At 41.6% G+C, this 18,459-nt stretch overlaps 2 protein-coding genes across 3 annotated transcripts; one reads left to right on the forward strand and one right to left on the reverse strand.

Annotated features, from left to right (window-relative positions):
• Window positions 1–513: 513 nt before the first annotated feature.
• Window positions 514–9,087, forward strand: nherf4b (NHERF family PDZ scaffold protein 4b). Its single transcript, XM_063202231.1, has 11 exons — window positions 514–578; window positions 2,612–2,658; window positions 3,322–3,386; window positions 4,324–4,535; window positions 5,186–5,390; window positions 6,050–6,186; window positions 6,447–6,657; window positions 7,652–7,848; window positions 8,198–8,291; window positions 8,358–8,455; window positions 8,863–9,087. The coding sequence occupies exons 2-11, from the start codon at window positions 2,645–2,647 to the stop codon at window positions 9,085–9,087; spliced, it is 1,458 nt and encodes a 485-aa protein (XP_063058301.1). The 5' UTR covers window positions 514–578; window positions 2,612–2,644.
• A 690-nt stretch (window positions 9,088–9,777) lies between these two features.
• Window positions 9,778–18,029, reverse strand: LOC134452176 (uncharacterized). Of its 2 annotated transcripts, XM_063202539.1 has the most exons (10): window positions 17,444–18,029; window positions 16,242–16,497; window positions 15,661–15,992; window positions 15,091–15,175; window positions 14,849–14,983; window positions 14,487–14,644; window positions 14,248–14,359; window positions 13,885–14,128; window positions 12,319–12,475; window positions 9,778–10,516 (listed from the first exon to the last, which is right to left on the reverse strand). In XM_063202539.1, exons 1-10 carry the CDS (start codon window positions 18,011–18,013, stop codon window positions 10,145–10,147), a joined length of 2,421 nt encoding a protein of 806 aa, XP_063058609.1. In that variant the 5' UTR covers window positions 18,014–18,029; the 3' UTR covers window positions 9,778–10,144. The 2 variants fall into 2 exon arrangements, with proteins under 2 accessions (XP_063058609.1, XP_063058610.1); XM_063202540.1 differs by lacking the exons at window positions 15,661–15,992; window positions 17,444–18,029 and having other exon boundaries at window positions 16,242–16,354.
• Between the last annotated feature and the right edge of the window lie 430 nt (window positions 18,030–18,459).

The raw sequence follows: 18,459 nt of genomic DNA on the forward strand, positions 1-18,459 counted from the left end.
ACTGCCTGGAAGGCCTTGAGTGGCCCGAAGCGTACTGGTAGGCCTTGAGTCATGATTCATTAGAACAAATTCATTTAGAACAAGCTGTATACTTTTATATGGTTGCGTAAGGTTGTGTGTGTGTGTGTGTGTGTGTGTGTGTGTGTGTGTGTGTGTGTGTGTGTGTGTGTGTGTGTGTGTGTGTGTGTGTGTGTGTGTGTGTGTGTGTGTGTGTGTGTGTGTGTGTGTGGAGGGCTCAGGGAGTTAGGGTGTGTACAAAGGGAGTATGATGGGAAGATGTGATAAGTCTGTCTCCCCCCACACACACAGACGCACACAAAACATTTAACCATCACAGATTAAATATTAAACCTGCAGGTTTGTGACGCAGGCTAAGAGGAGGAGCTCGAAGGATGATGATCAGTGTGGCAATGTGAGAGAGGGAGGAACGCCCATCTTTGACCTGGGAGGCTAGTACAGCTATCAGCCGCACAGTATCATCCAAACACACACACATACACACACATACACGAACACACTCACATACGCATCCACACACAAGGGAGTGTGGTGCAGGGAGAACTACCAGGAGCCTTCAGGTACCATCTCTCACTTTTTGCTATGTTTATGTGTACTCTCTCTTTCTCTCTCTCTCTGCATTTCTTAACCAACAATTACTTTCTCTGAGTTACTAACCCATAATAAGTTTCTGTTTTTGTTAGATTCATATAGGTTATTCAATGTTTTGTGCTTTTATGCCTTTTTATGCTGTTTTGCTTTTATGTATGCACGTTGTGAATTTAGATCTTTAATAGTCCTGTTGTCTCTTCGAGAAAGTAAGAACATCACTTGCAAACAGAGGGGAAGATAAAAAAAAACAATGTAATCAGGCTGATCCACTTCAAAATGACCAGGCCAGAGATGACTGGAGTGCTCAAATACTTTTTTTTGTTATTTATTGTGGAACAAACATAATGACAAACATTTTGATGCTCTAAGTCTTCTTCGGAGTCAAAATGATGTCATCCTAATTACATTTGGTTAGTCCTGGATTGTGACCACCATAAAAGGCTACTGAGCACAAGTAACATCCTTTTCCCATATATTCCCTACCTGTGATCTCACCTCAGGTGATAAGTCACTTATTAGTTAATTTAGGCTGATGACTTGTTCTTACTGGTATCATTATACTGTTTCATTGAATTATTGAAATTACTTTCTGAACTCTTGGTGTCCTCTGCTTCCAAAGAACTCACAGCATGTGTCTGGTCTTGATTGATGGTCTTCAACGCAGCTCACAGTTGTTAGCTACATTCTCCTGTTTCCCTGCAGCAAATAGCCATTATGTGGGAGCTTCACCTGTGTATTAGCTTTGTGACCTGATTCTGCAGGTTTATGGAGAGGAAAGGTAAACACATAGCTGACCCAGTGCTGAACAGCCATGACACCTATTATTGGTCTGTTTTATTTTGCTCTCCCCTAGGCTTACTATTAACCAGGGGATGGAGGAGAGGAGATCTAAAACTAACATGTAATGTGGGGAGGTTGCCACAAGGATGGCTTGCCATCTTTGGCATTGTTGGTGTGTAGACTGTGATGGCTGGCTATAGTATGGCCTATAGTACAAGACAAAGGGGTCAGTTCCCCTGGCAGACAGGGTAGACCTTAGAAGACAGGGGGTCCAAAACTGTTTTTTTTTTTCTTTTACATTCATGATCTTGTTCCCATGGAACCATTCAAATATTTAAATAGCCATGTATGCATCCTATAGCTATTTGATGTATCTGTCTTTGTTTGCTGTGAATCTCATGTCCCATGAATCTGAGGTGATGGTAGGACTATCTCCGTTGTGACCCTACAAGTAGGTTTACTTCGCTCAGGTAATGAGCTCACTGTGTCAGTAGTCGATTTCCTTATAGAACAGCCCTTGCCTCATCCTCTTATCAAACACAAAGCGATGTTAATAATACCGCTTCCTCACATACCCAGATAAGTGGCCTGATAAGGCATGCTTTCTGGTATATCCCCCAGGGCTTTCGTGATTGAAAGATCATTAGAGACATACCAATCAGGAAAGGACTGTTTGGTCTGTGGCAACGTAACTGTGAGTAAATGCAGGGTAGGTGAGGAGTTGCTCTGGCCTCAGGACTGTCTTCATAATGAAACTAATTAAGTTAAATTAAGTAAGTAACATTGTTGTTTATGACATGCATATCAAACAATGCAGAACATGACATGGGTGATGCCTGAAACCCAATCATCAATGCTGAACATATCTGAATTAATCACATGGTGTTGATTTAGAGTCATTGTTTGAATGCCTATATTTCTGCTACTTAGTGGCTAGGACACTTAAGAGAAGCACACCATCCCTAAATTTCTAAAGGTTATGGGATGTCATTGCATGTTGGCAAATTAGTCTTGTTTCATCATGTCGAACAAAATGACAGAGAGAAAAAATGTGATTGTTTTTTAAAGCATTTCAGGATATGGGACGGAGAACAGGACGGGATAGAGATTAGGCCACCAGGATGAGAATCAGGATGAGAGTTTCATTCTCATAATGAGTGCTCTCTCCCAGTTGTAACCGGCTGAAACCAATGTTTTTGTCTGTTGAAATGTTTTTCCACAGAAATGTTCAATTTCCACAGAAGAGACAGAAAACATGGAACTGACTGAGTAAGTATCAATAATACATACAACATACTATTTTACCTAACTAGACTTGAAAGAATTGATTATATGGCTGCTGTGCAGTGCATAACGAAAGCGGTTAAATAAACTTTGAAAATGTTGTTAAAATTAGAATGATAAAATATCATAATCATGTTATACTGTAGCATCTTATTACACGAGTACTTTGTTGTCACAGTCAAAGGAACTGAGTGGACAGAAATTTGATGGAGGACTCATGGGCAAAGTGTCAGGGCCAAACCATGCTGTTATGAAATTAAAAAGTATTATATAGCATATTATTCAAGCACCTTGCGTCATAAATATCAAGTGGGCAGGAATGGGATTGAAGAAGTCATGGGCAAAGTCCTAGGAGAAATAGGGCTGAGCTATCTGGGTTATGAGCCAACATATAATGCTCAGTCTATATGTTTAACACCACAGCCTGTGTGGTTTGGTGATAAGAGACCACGTGCAGACATAGGCTGAGACATTATCAGTCTTGCACGTTTTTGTTTCAAAAGAGGTCTTAAGTAAGATTTTTCTGATGACCAAATTGTGCTTTGAATATGCTTTGAAATACAGATTTGTGAACAGTCTGTTGTTTTATCTTGTAATAAAAATGTAATTTTTAAAAAAAAATATTGTGTACCTGATAAACTGTTACAGAAAATTCACCTTTAATCCTAAGGAGGGAATTGACAACCCAGCAATGGCCAGCATGGCTGAGTCAGGTAACTTGGCATGCACATTGTAAAAAAAAAAAAAGTTCCACAAATAACGGTAAGTTTTCCACTCTGAGGGAGCCCTTAAAAGTAATCAGAGGAACCTATTGGTGACAAATCAGTTCCTGGAAGAACAACGTTTTCTTGAAGGTTCCTCAGAGATCCCACGAATGAAAGGTTCTTTTAGGGTTTTCTGATTTTTTGGGAACTTTTGGGAAGTTCTCTGAGGAACCTTGGGGTTTTTCCAAGATTTCACTCGCCCAGGACACAAACGGTTCTCCCTGCTACCACCAGGGAAACGCTACCATAGCATGCACATCTCAAAGAAACTGATGAATATTCCATGAAGATTTCTTTCACCATGCCTCATGCACTTAACCCTTCACACCTTACATACTGCATCCACACTATTGGACATAACCTATATGACCACTGATTGTATTCTCTGCTGCTATGCATGTGTGCGTGTGCGTGTGTGTGTGTGTGTGTGTGTGTGTGTGTGTGTGTGTGTGTGTGTGTGTGTGTGTGTGTGTGTGTGTGATTACTGTCAATGTGTTATTTATTTATATGTTAAAGTTAACTGCACATTGGAGACTAGTCAAACTTCTTCTAGTCAAACCATTTCAAACTTCTGTACTAACATACATAGATTCTTGACAAGTAAGTACACTTGACTTGAAAAATAACTAATGTGACCTAGAAGTTCCTCTGAGACTCAGGTTCCTCAAACTGAGAGCTGAATATGGTGTACGATATGGTGTATGGTAACGATATAGTTTGAAGTTGTCTCCAAGCAGATCTAGTATTTTGATTCATTTTTAGTGTGTAGTATTCCTATTGGCCAATTCGATAAAGAGTGCACTGAATAGTGAACAGGACATTTTTGATACGGGCAGAAGACAAATTCATACCCATCTACTCACCCTCCATTTCTCCCCCACCCCAGAGCCTGTTGTGGCACCAACGCTGCGCTTGTGTGTCCTGAAGCGGGAGGAGAGCGAGAAGTTTGGCTTCTACCTGCGTGTGGAGAAGGGTTGCCATGGCCACGTGGTGAGAAAGGTGGCATCGCTGGGGGTGGCGGAGCGCAGTGGGCTCAGGGACGGGGACAGACTACTGGAGGTCAACGAGAGCTACGTCGATGACATGGCACACATGGAGGTGAGATGGAGATGAGGAGAGAGAGAGCGAGAGAGAGAGAGAGAGAGAGAGAGAGAGAGAGAGAGAGAGAGAGAGAGAGAGAGTGTGAGAGAGAGAGAGAGAGAGAGAGACAGAGAGAGAGAGAGAGAGAGAGAGAGAGAGAGAGAGAGAGAGACAGACAGACAGACAGACAGACAGACAGACAGACACAGATTAATACCGCTTAGTGGCGGAAACAATCAAATAATGGTCCACTAACCCTTACCCACACCAATACACTGAGCTCAGCAATGCCTATTAACACTCCTCCTTTACCGCCTAATTGTCGACCTTATCTCAGCATCCCAGAGAGAGGCAGGGGGTGCCTTTTTCAGTGTAGGAAACAAAATCAAACACTGGCCAATACTAACATCTGATTGGACACACTGAGATGTGAGATATGAGATAGAGAGAGAGAGAGAGAGAGAGAGAGAGAGAGAGAGAGAGAGAGAGAGAGAGAGAGAGAGATCATCAAGCATCATCAAGGCATTCAAACCTGCTTTAGTGGAGAAAACCAGGACAGACAGCTCAGTAAAACCCATTTACAAATCCCAATCATTCCATTACTTCTTTACCTCCAGTTCTTAGTCTCAGTCCTTCACCCTCCTCTCCCTCACCTTCCTCTTCATAAGGTGGCGAGGAGGATCCACCTCAGTGGGACACAGCTGTGTCTCCTGGTGCTGGATGGGGCGGAGTATGAGCGGGCGGTGGCCCAGGGTCACGACCTCAAGGCTCTGACCAGGGCACAGCGAGGAGATGACTGGAGTCCGCCGAGGCTGCGCTTCATCACCAAGGACTCCGGCTCCTGCTTCGGGCTACGCATTCTTCCTGTGGAAGGCAAGACCCACATACTGTACTGTATTTGGTTTAAATGAGGCTAAATGTTCTTGCACTGGTACCGTTGCAGCTTTTATTCACAGATACAGCTACTGTGATCTATGATCTAAGAATGATGTTTTAACGACAAATGTAAGCGATACTGTTATTCATTGGCATTATTAATGTTCATCAAGTGCTCATGTCCACATTTTTGTCATATACCACAATAAATATAATGTTACACTTTACTTGACGCCTGCGTAATACGGATGACATGACAGTGTCATAATAATGTCATGACACAGTCATGAGCGAGTCATAAACATGGTGTCAGAGTCATAAAAGTTTTATGCAAACATTGTTTTACGAAAAGTTGTCTGTCTTTGCCATAACCTAATGTCACTTAATGATACAGTCATCAAATTTTTATGACATTGACAATGTTTATGACACATGAATGACTGCATAACGACACTGTTGTGATATTGTTATGTCATACGTATGACGCTGGCATCAAGTTAAGTGTTACCAAATATAACGCTTTCCCTTTCTAAGGTAAAATTATAGACATACGTTCATTTGAAGACATCCTATTGAAGCACTTTGAGATTTTATTCATAAAAACTGTTTTGATGGCTACTATTCCTCTTGTCAATTCTATTGTTACTGTTATGCAGGAGAGAAGGGCAAGTTCTCTGTGATCCCAGCCAGTGGAGGGCGCGCTGAGAAGGCAGGAGTGCGCGAGGGAGACCGCCTGGTTTGGCTAGATGGCGCCACAGTGTCAGAACTCTCTCTCTCAGCGATCAGCAAAATGGTAGGCCATGATCTGGGATGTTTCAGCCCATTGTGTAAAATAATATGTCCTCTATAGTGACTTTTAAATGTTCCATATAAAGGATGACAGGGTACTGTCATTATCATCAGAAAACACATAATGCAATTTTCATGCTGTAAATTATTCACAAATGTAAACTGGCACTGTCCATTTTACAAGTGTAACGAGTCAATTTTAAATCCATTTTACAACTGTGAAGATGCACATTACAGCATCTTAACCTCTGTCTATTTTCCCAGGTGAAGAAATGTGGGGACCACATGACAGTGCTGGTGATTGACAGTAGAAGTGAGCAGGCGTACGTCAGCCGTCGGATGCCCATCCTGCCCTGCATGACGGTGGGCCACAACCTGCCCTACAGGCCCCGAAAGCTGCACCTCAGCCAGGGCCCTGGAGGCTCAGGCTACGGCTTCCTTCTGAGGCATGAGAAAACCAGCTCCACACACGCAGGTAGGGAGCACTATGGCAGCTCATCTTTAAAGGGACACTGTGCAGGAAATGGTCAAAAAAGGTATGCTGCTCATTGAAACTGTGTCATCTATTGCCAAATTGGACCTTTTCATGAAGGTTTACTAAGTAATAAACTAATATTTTCTAGTATGGCCCAAGAACAGTCATTTTTGCAGCTAAAAATGGCTATTTCTGGAAATTCAAAATGGCGGACCATAGAGAAGATCTCTTTTTCATGTACAGTATGAAAAGTGCAATTTTTCCAGTCATAATGAATACTTAGAATTTCATGGTGGTGGTAAATATTCATGAAAAATGTAAAATTAGTGAATGGGTAGCATAAATTCTGGAAATAAACAACTAAAAATCTCACACAGTGTCCCTTTAATGTCACTGCATGACAATTACACAACTAAAATGAAAGAAGAGGAATAGATGTCCGTCTATCCAGATCACCTATCAGTGATGAAATCAGTCGGTACTTCATGTGCTGGGCCGGATTAAGATGGCCTGGGGCCCCTAGGCCAGTGGTTCCCAACCTTTTTAAGGGACCCATGTTTTCACTATTGTAAGCTTTGGTGACCCAACCACACGAGCGCCCGTACGAGAAGGAGTCACAAGATGCCCTCTGTTTCCTGCAAAAACTAATTTTAGTTATTTTATTCCTCAATTCGTCTTTGGTCAAATATAGAATAAATGTTTAATGTAGCACTTACAATGTGTTGCTTCTATGCATTTATTAGTTAAATGCTTTGTATTTTATTCAACATGGGCTATATATATTTAAAATGAAACCCCTTAAAATCAAGAGGGCTCCGCGACCCCCTGTGGATCTTTGGCGACCCATAAGGTGGGTCCCGACCCATAGGTTGGGAACCACTGCCCTAGGCTACAGGTTGCTGTGCCCATGGCAGGTGGGGGGCCCTAGGCTGCAGCCATATTTAGCCTGTGTGTTAATCCGTCCCTGTTCACGTGCCTCGTTACTGTTCCCCAGTGCACATAATCCGTGAGGTGGACCGTGGCAGCCCAGCAGAGCTAGCGGGCGTGAAGGAGGGGGAGCTGCTGCTGGTGGTGAACGAGGAGCTCGTCCAGAGCATGGAGCACAAGGATGTTGTGGACAAGATACGACACAGTGGCCCGCAAGTCACCATCACCACCATTAGTGCACAAGGACAGGACTTTTTCACAAGGGTATGTGAGACGTCATCATCTGATTCTGTGAAGACAGCACAGCCACACAGCAAGAAGCTTACAGTAGCTCTGTTACATACCTTTTCCAGCTTTTCATGGGATAGTCTCGGCCTGATGGTTATCGAGATGTTCTGTAGAATCAGAGGGTCACCGATTAAAATTTTACACTAACAGTACTTCTCACCTCCTACTGAGGTGCCCCTGCATGGTAAACTAAACACCACATTATTCCAGGGACTGTAATCAATGTACTATGTACCTAAGTCTTGTTGGTTAAAAAGCATCAGATAAGTTTAATTGTAAAGAAGAAACTAACCTCCCGTTACAGTAATGTTATGTCGTTTTACAGCTTGGTCTTTCGCCATTGCTTTTCTGTGAGGACACCTCAACTGCCAAACCCACTGAAAGTGTGGAGCTCCAACAGACTTCTGACCATGACAGCAATTCATCAGTCCCAGCAGAGGACTCAATACAACTCACAGCCCGTGTCCCATCAGAGGTTCCTTCACTTCCACAGCCCAGACTCTGTGTCCTGGACAAGGGTCCCAACGGCTACGGATTCCACTTGGGATGCGTTGTGACAAAGCCAGGAACCTTCATAAGTCAGGTATTTTGGACAGACCCAAAGCTACACAGATCTGCTGAGTGAAATGTAAAATAACAAGATCAAATTGATTAAATTGACAAGTAGTCAATCAATTAAAGTATCGCACATAGGCCTATGTAGTCATCAAAGGGTTTGAGGAAGAAAAACTTTGAAGAAAGGTGAAGAATGATAGGTGTTAAATTAGATCCATATTAGCACCCACCATATCATACTTCAGGAACAGAAATCTAGCTTCAAGTCCACTTCTTCCATCCCATATCTTGAATCCACGTATACTGTTGTATCTTTTCCAAAATCAAACCTCCATCATTTATATTCCTATCAATAACAGAAAGGAACAGAAATGCCTGTGTAAATGTGTCAAAGGTTGACTGACTTCACTGTGTCTGTGCTTCTGTTGTTGGCAGGTAGCGGTGGAGGGTGCTGGGGAGAGGGCTGGGCTCCGGAAGGGGGATGTGGTTATGGAGGTCAATGGAGAGCGTGTGGAAGAGGACTATCTGGAGGACGTCATCACGATGATAAAGGACACTGGCGGTCCCCTCACTCTGCTGGTGGTGGAGCCGGAGGAATACGAGAGGATACTCCAGAGGAGAGGCTCAGAAGATTTGACACCTAACGATGTGTTTAATTAACAATGAATGTATTACTTTATTTTTGATGCACACATACAGTACAGTATTAAGAATGTATTAACCATTTATTGTATTGCAATCTTTGATGCATGCTTTTATTTCCCTCCGAGTAGATAGTATAGATCTTGCCAGTCCACAAGTGTTACATTTTCTATTTCTGTGAAACCACACCACTGTTTATCTTACCAACATACTAATATACAAACTGCTAATATATTTTTAGATAGGCTACATGAAATGCTATCTGATTTACTATAGGCACAGTACAGTGCACTAAACGGGGGGGCAATGGGTGAAAATATTTGCATTCAATCATGGGCTGTGTGTAATGTTCTAACAAAAATGACTGTGACCAAGTAAATGTCAAGATTAGAGATAGTGACGCAATGCATTTGAATAAATGTTTAGATTGTTAACACCCATCTATTCTTTGGAGTTATGGGCAATGCTGATGTAACATGACATTTTGTTGCAAAGAGAAAAGCGCCTTTTTGTTGGCATTTTTAATCTACTTGTCGAATGAGTCTTAACATGGTCTGTCTTCCATGGCTGAAGCGCCCTTGAGCAAGGCACCTAACCCCCACGATGCTCCAGGGACTGCAACCAATACTCTGTAATATATGTAAGCATCTGCTAAATATAATGTAATAGCTGTTGCAATATTGAAAAAATGTGACAAGTTAAGAAGTAGCAAACATTTATTTTGTATAAAGAGACAGTGTAACTGACAATTAGAGTATTTTCTTTCTTTTGCATAATGACGTTGTGGTAATGAGCTGTGATACATTTCCACCAGAACCAATTGAAGGCAGTATTGGCATTCAACAAACAAACAGAGCTGCTTCTACTGATTGGAAATTCCAATGTTTCAAAGTGATGGCTTAATATGCTGCTTAGAACACTGCATGTCCCTTTGGGCACTTTTGACTTCTTCAGCTACTTTAACACTTTTACAGTGTTTGGGCTGAACGTAATTAATTTACCAAACATTACATATCAAGATGGTTATTACTGATGAGGAGGAATGATAGAGGTAACATCAAACAAACAAAAAACCCTAACTCGGCAAACTTGAACTTGGCTGTGCATCAGGTTCAGATGAATTCGGCTGTCCATCAGGTTCAGATGAACTGGGTTGTGCATCAGGTTCAGATGACTTGGGTGGGTGGGTGGTTTTGTTGTAGTGCGACGCAGCCTTCTTGGAGGCTTTGATGAGTGCGGGTGGGGGCTCCCAGCAGGGCTCCAGGCCTGCCATCTTGACCGTCATGATGGAGGACAGGGTTCCCACCGGTGCCAAGCTGCTCCTGGTCTTGGTCTTGTTGAGGCCCACTGCAGAGAGCACCCGCTCTGCGTCAGCATTGGAGTGGGGCAGGACCAGCACCAGCTTGGCAATGCTGGCCAGCCTCTGAAAACTGTTGACGCCAGTAACCTGTGGAAAAAACACAAGGTCAACAGAGCTGCATCACATGTAAACCCTCCAAGAAAACAAGAAGGAAGACAGAAAGATGGGCATAGCGGATTAATGGCTTAATTACAATGCAACAGAACCGTCACTGGTTAAGAAAGAAAGTGTAAAGTACGTTTTTTTTTAAACCTTAAACCGAAGCTTCCAAAATGGTGAAATGACTCATCTTGTGACAAAGTGAAATGGCCCCTCAATTTGCTTTTTCAAAGCAGATCAAATTGAGCATCTCTATGTACAAAGCGGATTCCAAAAAAGTTGGGACACTTGGTATTTTGTGAATAAAATCAGAATGCTGGCATTTTCAAAACATTCAATCCATGCATAAGATGCACAATGGCACAAAGTCAACATAGGAACAGTTACAATGAGGCAAAAGCATTGCTTTGAGGGAAATATGTGGTCATTTAAAATTCGACCCATGCAACAAATCTCAAAAAAGTTGGGACAGGGCCAAAAAAATTTGTAATAATTGAATAATTCTAAAAATAACACAAGGAGGAATATTTTGAAAGGAACTACATTGACTGCCAACATGAATGCACAGATAAAATACCATCACAGAGAGGCTGTGGCACTCAGAAACGAAGATTTTGAGGGACTAATTACTGATCTATTACACAGAAAGATTGAATTCTCAAAATTGCAGGCATATAAGGCCTATTTCTGTAATGTAGAGTTCTGTGAAATCATTGCATGAGTTATGAGATCATGACATACCCATCGTCAATAAGCAAACTATGACACTCCAACAATGACAGCTGTTGAAAAAATGACTATAAACACAACACTTGATTAAGGCACATGATGCAGACATTAAACAGTGTTGCAAGTGGCAAAGCTCATTCTAGATGGACATAGGAGACATGTGAAACTGTCCTCTGATTACAGAATGGAAAATATTTAATTATTTTTTAAAATCATGTAGTAATGCACCCTCCAGGTTATGAAGAAAATGAATACTTCAGCTTGATTTAGTGGTCAGTCTGAAAGACTGCATATATGATGGTAAAGGGGTGCAGAGATGCCTTGGTTATGGTCTTCTTACTCATGTAGAGCATTAAAATGAGGGCTGAATGATATATTCAGACTTTAAACAGCATACATAGCTACCAAGGCATTATATTTTGGAGCACAGTCTTTAGATATTGCCCCATAATGATGGCAAATTTCAATCTCTACTATGTTCCAACAGTGTGGTTCCATCATAAGAGTAAATAGGTGACAAAATTGTTTTCTTGCAGTGAGGATATGCCACGTATTAAGCATAACAAGAAGGTAAACAAGTCGAAGAACACACCTATCAGTTGAGCTGCTGAAATCATGTCTCGCACATCAAAATATCTATTTTTTTAAAATAAAATCATGCCATCAGTCAAAGTATTTAAATGTTAAGTCTCCTCCCTTGTGTTGTGTTTAGTCTTATCCAACATAAAAAGCATTTTATTGGCCCTGTCCCAACTTTTTTGGAATTTGTTGCAAGGGTGACATTTTAAATGATCACATAATTACCCCAAAACAATCATTCTGCTCGGCTTTAACAACTGATATGTTGTCTGTACACAATGCTCTACCTTATTAACATATTGAATGTTTTGAAAATGCCAGCATTTTGATTTTATTCACAAAATACCAAGTGTCCCAACTTTTTTGGAATCCGCTTTGTAATCTTTATCATAGTCCAATTGCATCAGTACAACTGAAAGGGAACGCTATTTAAGCGTTGTTTCAAGGTAGCTAATTAAGTATAATTATTATTACTACCCTACCTTGTGTTTGTGATTGGCCATTTCAGCCCAGAAGTGTGCCATGTCCCCTCCGTCTGGTTCTGTTTCAGGAGGCAGTGTCATCGTCTGATACTCCAGGAACTCCGAGGTCAGCTGGTCATGTTCATGAGGCCCAGTGTAGGGCAGCAGATGGGAAAACCTACGGGATGACGCCAATGACACCAAGATGAAACAAGAGCAGGGCAACATGTCATCATGCATAGGCGTATCTACGACACGCTGATTTGAACCCACTATCGCGTGTGTCCAATACGCATTTCCAAGTTAAAGCGTGCTCCACAACGCCCTGTGACAGGTTAGGTTTAGGGGAGGTTTTGCTTTAGGCACAATTTAGGTAGAAATTCGCCTAATCTCGCTGTTCTTGGCAAAAGTAAAGCAGCAGAAACATTGCTTTACTGACAGGTTAGGTTTAGGGGTGATTTTGGTTAGGGTTTTGGTTATTTGCGTTTAGTAACAGAAATGCGCTGTGACAAAACAAAATCGCTGACACGGCGGGAAAACTGCGCAAACCTCGTCACGTGTCAAAAGTCTATGCAAGCGCTTTACCGTTGCGTTGAGGAGCACGCTTTAACTCCAAAATGCGTCTCACCAACACGCGGAATGCACTAGCGTGCGATACATACGCTAATGCATGATGACAGCCTGAGCAGAGATAGCAATCTAGCCCCCTGACAAAAGACAGATGTATGTGATGTCTGTTTGGCGCCCTCTGTAGATGACACAAAACACTGCAGGGGGACATGGACAGACAAGGTCCTTGCAATATCTGGCCCAAACCCCTCTGCAGGCCAGGTAACAATAAGTGTGAAGTGCATGAATTTTTTCGGTCGCGTTTGTCTGTTTGTTTGTCTGTCAGCAGGATAACTCAAAAACTAATCAACGAATTCGGACTAAACTTTGTGCAGTTGTTGGTAATGACCCAAGGAACAAGTGATTAAATTCTGGTGGTGATTCGGATCACGAACCGGAACCAGGACCCTTTTAAAGATTCTTCACCATTACTGGCCCACAAATCTAGACGCATTTAAAGGCCACAAATTGAATTGCGGGACAGGGCAAAACATTCCAGTTTCTAACTCCACAAAAAGACACACAAAGTGAAAATAGGGAGTAACATAGTCAAATGTTCTATCAAGCAGCCTCCTTGGCGAAGGTCTGCGCTCTCTGAGTGCTTCTAGTTATAAATAATTTGCATTTCCATAGAGGAGGTTCCCTTGACTGCTCCCCACAAGGATCCTACACATAATGTGATTTGCATTGTGCTTTTCATCTTAAATTCATATAAAAGTGTCATCAAAAATGGTATATGGACATGGATGGCCATTTCCGTCAATGCCCTTGTTAACACTACATTTTTCCAGCATGTGAAGATACCAGATCAACAGTTTAAACACAACCTCTCGGCACTGGGCTGCTACGCTGGTGACCAGGTTAGAGTATGACCTGGGTCCTTTACCGACACACTTCCTCATCTCTCTCCCCATTCACTTCCTGTCTGCCTCTCCTACTATCCTTCCTATCTTCAATAAAAAAAGTAAAAAAGACTACCTGTCGACAAAGTACAGGGCGTCGTCCACACTGCATTCCAACCTCTGCCGGACATCAGCAAACTTTGCGTGTCTGAGCAGCGGGTTTTCCAGAGGCAATATCTTCATGGTGTAGTCCACAGCTTTGATGAGGAATGCCAAGGCAGCAGTGTGGAACTCCTCCACATGTTGAGGAGTGATGTGTCCCTCTTTAAGGAGACTGTTGAGCTTGGCCCTGGTAGTGAAGCCAATGTTCAACTTTCCTCCTGCCAGGTAATGAAGGTAAAACACACGACAAATTAACTTAAAATAAAACGCCATGCAGGAATCAATATGAATAATATGGAAGTTGTCTTGTACATTATATGGACAAAAGAGCACTGACCCTGAAGATGGTTTGCCTTTTCTTTGAAGGCAATGCTGTGAGGCTCTTGTGGACTCTGCAGAGCAGCAGGAACCATGAACCTTGCACAAAGTTTGCGGATAAAGTTCACCATCTACGACACAGTAATTAGTTCGATATGATTATTACTAATATTGTTTAATGAATGTAATACAATAAAATAACTGCATTATGGGTTAAAGTATCAACCAAGTTCAGTAAGTAAATCTGTTATGATTTACCTCATCATATAATAAATATATGGATGGCTGTTCTCTTTGGAGAAGGAAGTTCAAGGAGGAGAATGCTGGAATGGTGGCTTGGTAAAACAGGAGATGCACCTCAGTCATCGGGTTCGAGAAAGCCTCCTGCAGTCGCCTGATCCTTGCCTGGGTCAGATCTAATAAGAAAAATGAAAAAGATTGTGCCTAGTGTACTATACATAGGGTTGCATGGATGTATTGGTTATTGTTACGTGAATCCTTAAATAAACTGAGGATGGCTTTTTGTAATGACATGGTGTGTACGTTATACTTTTAAGTAAAGAGAACAAAAATGAGACTACAGTTTTTTCTACTCTATTGGTATATACATATGCACATACTTGCAGTTTTGAAGAAACTGGCCAAAGGCTGATAAAGCTTCACTATTCGGTTTATGCAGCGCTCAAGGCTCAGCCACCGAACGGAGATCTGCAGGAGGATTTCCATGTACTCCTCTCTGTGAAGTTCTGCAAATTCTGAGGCAAAAGACACAAAGACCATTTCATCCTTCTTTTCATCTAATCTTTTCCATGTTCAGGATAATCAAAGGAAGGCTAAAATCAGTATGGGTAAACATTCTGACCTGTTAAGCATCCGTGACAGTTGGAGCTACTGTTGAACCAGAAGCCCAGATCAACAACCATCTCTTCCACATCAAAGCCGGACACCTTCAACACATCAGATCAACACATCAAAAACTCTGTCACACTTCACCAGCGTCATTCATCACATGACAGTGTCATAATAGTGTCAAAACAGTGTCATGACACAGTCGTGGACGAGTCATAAACATAATGTCAAAGACATTACGTTTTGAAGTCATGAATTACACAGTTCGGGCTGTCTTTACCAGTCATAAAATGTTTCTGACATGTTCATTACTGCGTTACGACACTGTTATGTCATACGCCGGAGTGAAGTAAGGATGCCATATCACATAAGACCAGCTGTCCATGGGAACCCAGGTTTGAGTCTGGCCAGGGGTCATATGCCAACCCTACCCCATCTCTCATCATTTCCAACTCATTTCCTGTCTCACTCTTCCACTATCCCATCATAATGAAGGCAAAAGCCCCAAAAATATATAAATTCTTACTTTCATTAAATATTATTGACAGACCAAAGACAAATCAAAATGTTAACTACGACTTGCCTCCATAAAGCCTTCCGCCGCTTGTTCAGCAATGTTATGCACAACATTGCATGGGCAACCGTGAATGTAAATGGTAGGGTTTTCCACCAGGATTCTGGAAGCAATGCAGTCTTGTGCCTCTGTGTCAACATGGGTATTATCAATAGAGACACCGACACAGTTCTGCCAGGGAATTTCGTTCTCTTGCAAGGTGGCATCTATCTTTTCAAATAAGCCCTCAGCTGTCCCACATCCTGGATCACTTTCTGTGCACAGCCCCAGGAAACGGTGGCCTATCTTTTTTGACTTTGTGTCAAAAATCCGAACCGTCAAGGGGTTTAGCTTCTCCTTTCCTGCATTGACAGATATAATATAATAAGCCTGATGAGCCACTGGTCCCCATGAAAATATTTGGCAACAACAAATGAAGAAAATACTGTTGAAAATTGTAAAAGAGTGGTGCTGCAGAATTAAAATGACTGTATATTGATGGAGTGATAGTCTCAGCAACATAGAGTAACTGAATGGAGAATATATGTATTTCACAACATCACAGACACATTTCACTAAATTGTATTGAGCATTGCATTGTGCTAACCCACCTCTTTCACAGTTAGATCCATCCGCAATCAGAGCGAATGGCCCTTCTCTCATTACCGACACCAACTCCTCTTTGAAATGGGGCGCTAGGACTTCGTTCAAAATGCAGGCCATTTTGGTGCGTGCACACTTGTAACTCTGAGCAGTTTTTGAGTCCCTGAAACAGTCCTTCAACACAGAGCCCAGGTGGTCAGCAAATGTCAGAGGTACATTGTGCTGGACCAGTGCAGCCGTCATCATCACCTCTGCTCTCCTTGTCTGCAAAAGGAAGTGAGTTGGTAGCAAAGCCATGAGCTAGTAAAATGTTCATTTCTGAGATGTAGCATGAAATGTGTAAACTTGCAATGAGGAATATGTGCACTTGTAACCTGTATGCGGTATCTGCAGTGCAGAAAGAATCATTTAAACAAGACTTTTGCAACAGATCCTTATATTAGCACAGGACAGACAGATCAATCCTTTTAGCAGAGGTGGAAAGAGTACAGAAAATGTGTACTCAAGTAAAAGTATCTTTACTTTGCCTAAATTCTACTCAAGTACAAGTAAAAGTACCTATCTAAAAACCTACTCAAGTAAAAGTAAAAAGTACTTCACTTAAAATGTAATTTGAGTAAAAAGTACTTTGTTACTTTTAATTAGCTGTCCTCTTGAGAATGTCATGTTTATTTTTCTTGAATATCGTCCTCAACCTCTATCTCTTGCCTGGCACCAGCCATCATCCAATACATTGATACAAGATAGTAAAATAGTGGAAATGCTGTGTGCCATCCTGCACAATCTTTAATTTCTGGCGGATTGTGGCATTATTTTGCTTGGCATTTTGTCATTTTTTTACTCAGTACTCATGCCAGGTTACAGTGTCATTTGCTTTAAGTACTTGGGTCAAAATGTACTCAAGTAAGAGTAAAAGCATTAATTTTAAAAACTACTTAAAAAGTACAAAGTACTCATAAAAGCTACTCAAGTACAATACTTGAGTAAATGTAATTAGTTACTTTCCACCCCTGCCTTTTAGTAGTCTAAAATTAATAAAAATGAAAATATATTAATTATATAATAATTAATAAAACTGAAAGAATAAATAAGAAGGGAACGAGTAACAATAACAATAATAACAGCATTGACTCCGAACATCATCAAATATTAAAACACTTTAGTTTGTCCATATTGTTTGGCAGCTGTATAGTGATCAAAGGAGGCCTACCTGGGCTTCTTGATCACCCAGCCCTTCAATGTGGGAATCAGGCAGTGACAACGCAGCCTCCTGAACGGCCTGCTGCCTTTGTATGAAGTCATCCATGGGGGTTACGGAAACCGTGGTAGTAGGAATTTCAATTTTGGGTACTACTGGACTATTTATTATACCTGAAGCTTCCTGAAGGGCCTGTTTCTTCAGATGCCACTTGGATTTGATATGGCGCTGCACATCTGAGATGCCCATGTGACCACATGACTTTTCCGCATAGCACACGCCACACCAGAACAATGTTTTAAGGCTTCCTCTGGTGACGAAGGGCCATTTCTTTGTCCACTCCTCGTTAAAGTTTGTTCCGTAACGTTTCTTACGCCGTCCTTGTGGTTTTGGAGATGGTTGATCATCCTCCACTGGTGCCATGTAATCATCATCTGCCTGTTCTTCCTCTGTTTGTTGTTCACTGTCCTCTGTCTGTTCATCCTGGTCACTGGACTCTGACTGTGGTGACTGAGAAGCTCTTTCTGAAGGTGGTGCCTTTCTGGAAGAGGATGAGCGGGTTCTCTTTCTTCCTCGTGCCATGGCCTCTTATGGTGGTGCACGTCTGTGTAATGGATGTGAATGACCATCCCATGGGAATGTTAATATCCAATAGAAATCAAGCCAAGCAATTCAATATAACAGAGGTAAGACAAGACATAGTCAACAAGTATGCCTTCAACAGGGTTCATCATAGTAACCAAGTTGACAAAAAAAACCCCCACAAATTCTCACATAGGTGCCAATTTCCAACCTTACTCTTAAGAAGAATTATATCAAGGGAGGGGGAAATGTGACAGCTGTTTTTGCTATTTACATCACTGCACAATTACCCTTGTGAAAAAACTGCAGTAATACTACAATGATTTACATGATTGCTGTGATTCCCAGTCCAAATCATCCCAATATTTTATTGCATTTTATTTTGCAATAGCCTATGCATTCACTGCCTAATTGCAGTTACAATGCATTAATACATTAATGTAATG

The sequence above is a fragment of the Engraulis encrasicolus genome, chromosome 7, assembly GCF_034702125.1.
Source record: "Engraulis encrasicolus isolate BLACKSEA-1 chromosome 7, IST_EnEncr_1.0, whole genome shotgun sequence".
Classification (NCBI taxonomy): Eukaryota; Metazoa; Chordata; class Actinopteri; order Clupeiformes; family Engraulidae; genus Engraulis; species Engraulis encrasicolus.

Bases quoted from the DNA above. Each gene is read 5' to 3' on its own strand.
- nherf4b (XM_063202231.1), top strand. The intron at 6,187-6,446 runs GTAGGCCATGAT...CTATTTTCCCAG, and splicing joins TCTCAGCGATCAGCAAAATG to GTGAAGAAATGTGGGGACCA. The intron at 6,658-7,651 runs GTAGGGAGCACT...ACTGTTCCCCAG, and splicing joins AACCAGCTCCACACACGCAG to TGCACATAATCCGTGAGGTG.
- LOC134452176 (XM_063202539.1), bottom strand. From the start codon at position 18,013: ATGGCACGAGGAAGAAAGAGAACCCGCTCATCCTCTTCCAGAAAGGCA. The intron at 16,498-17,443 runs GTAGGCCTCCTT...TTCCTTTTGCAG, and splicing joins TGGGTGATCAAGAAGCCCAG to ACAAGGAGAGCAGAGGTGAT. The intron at 15,176-15,660 runs GCAAGTCGTAGT...GATGTGTTGAAG, and splicing joins CGGCGGAAGGCTTTATGGAG to GTGTCCGGCTTTGATGTGGA.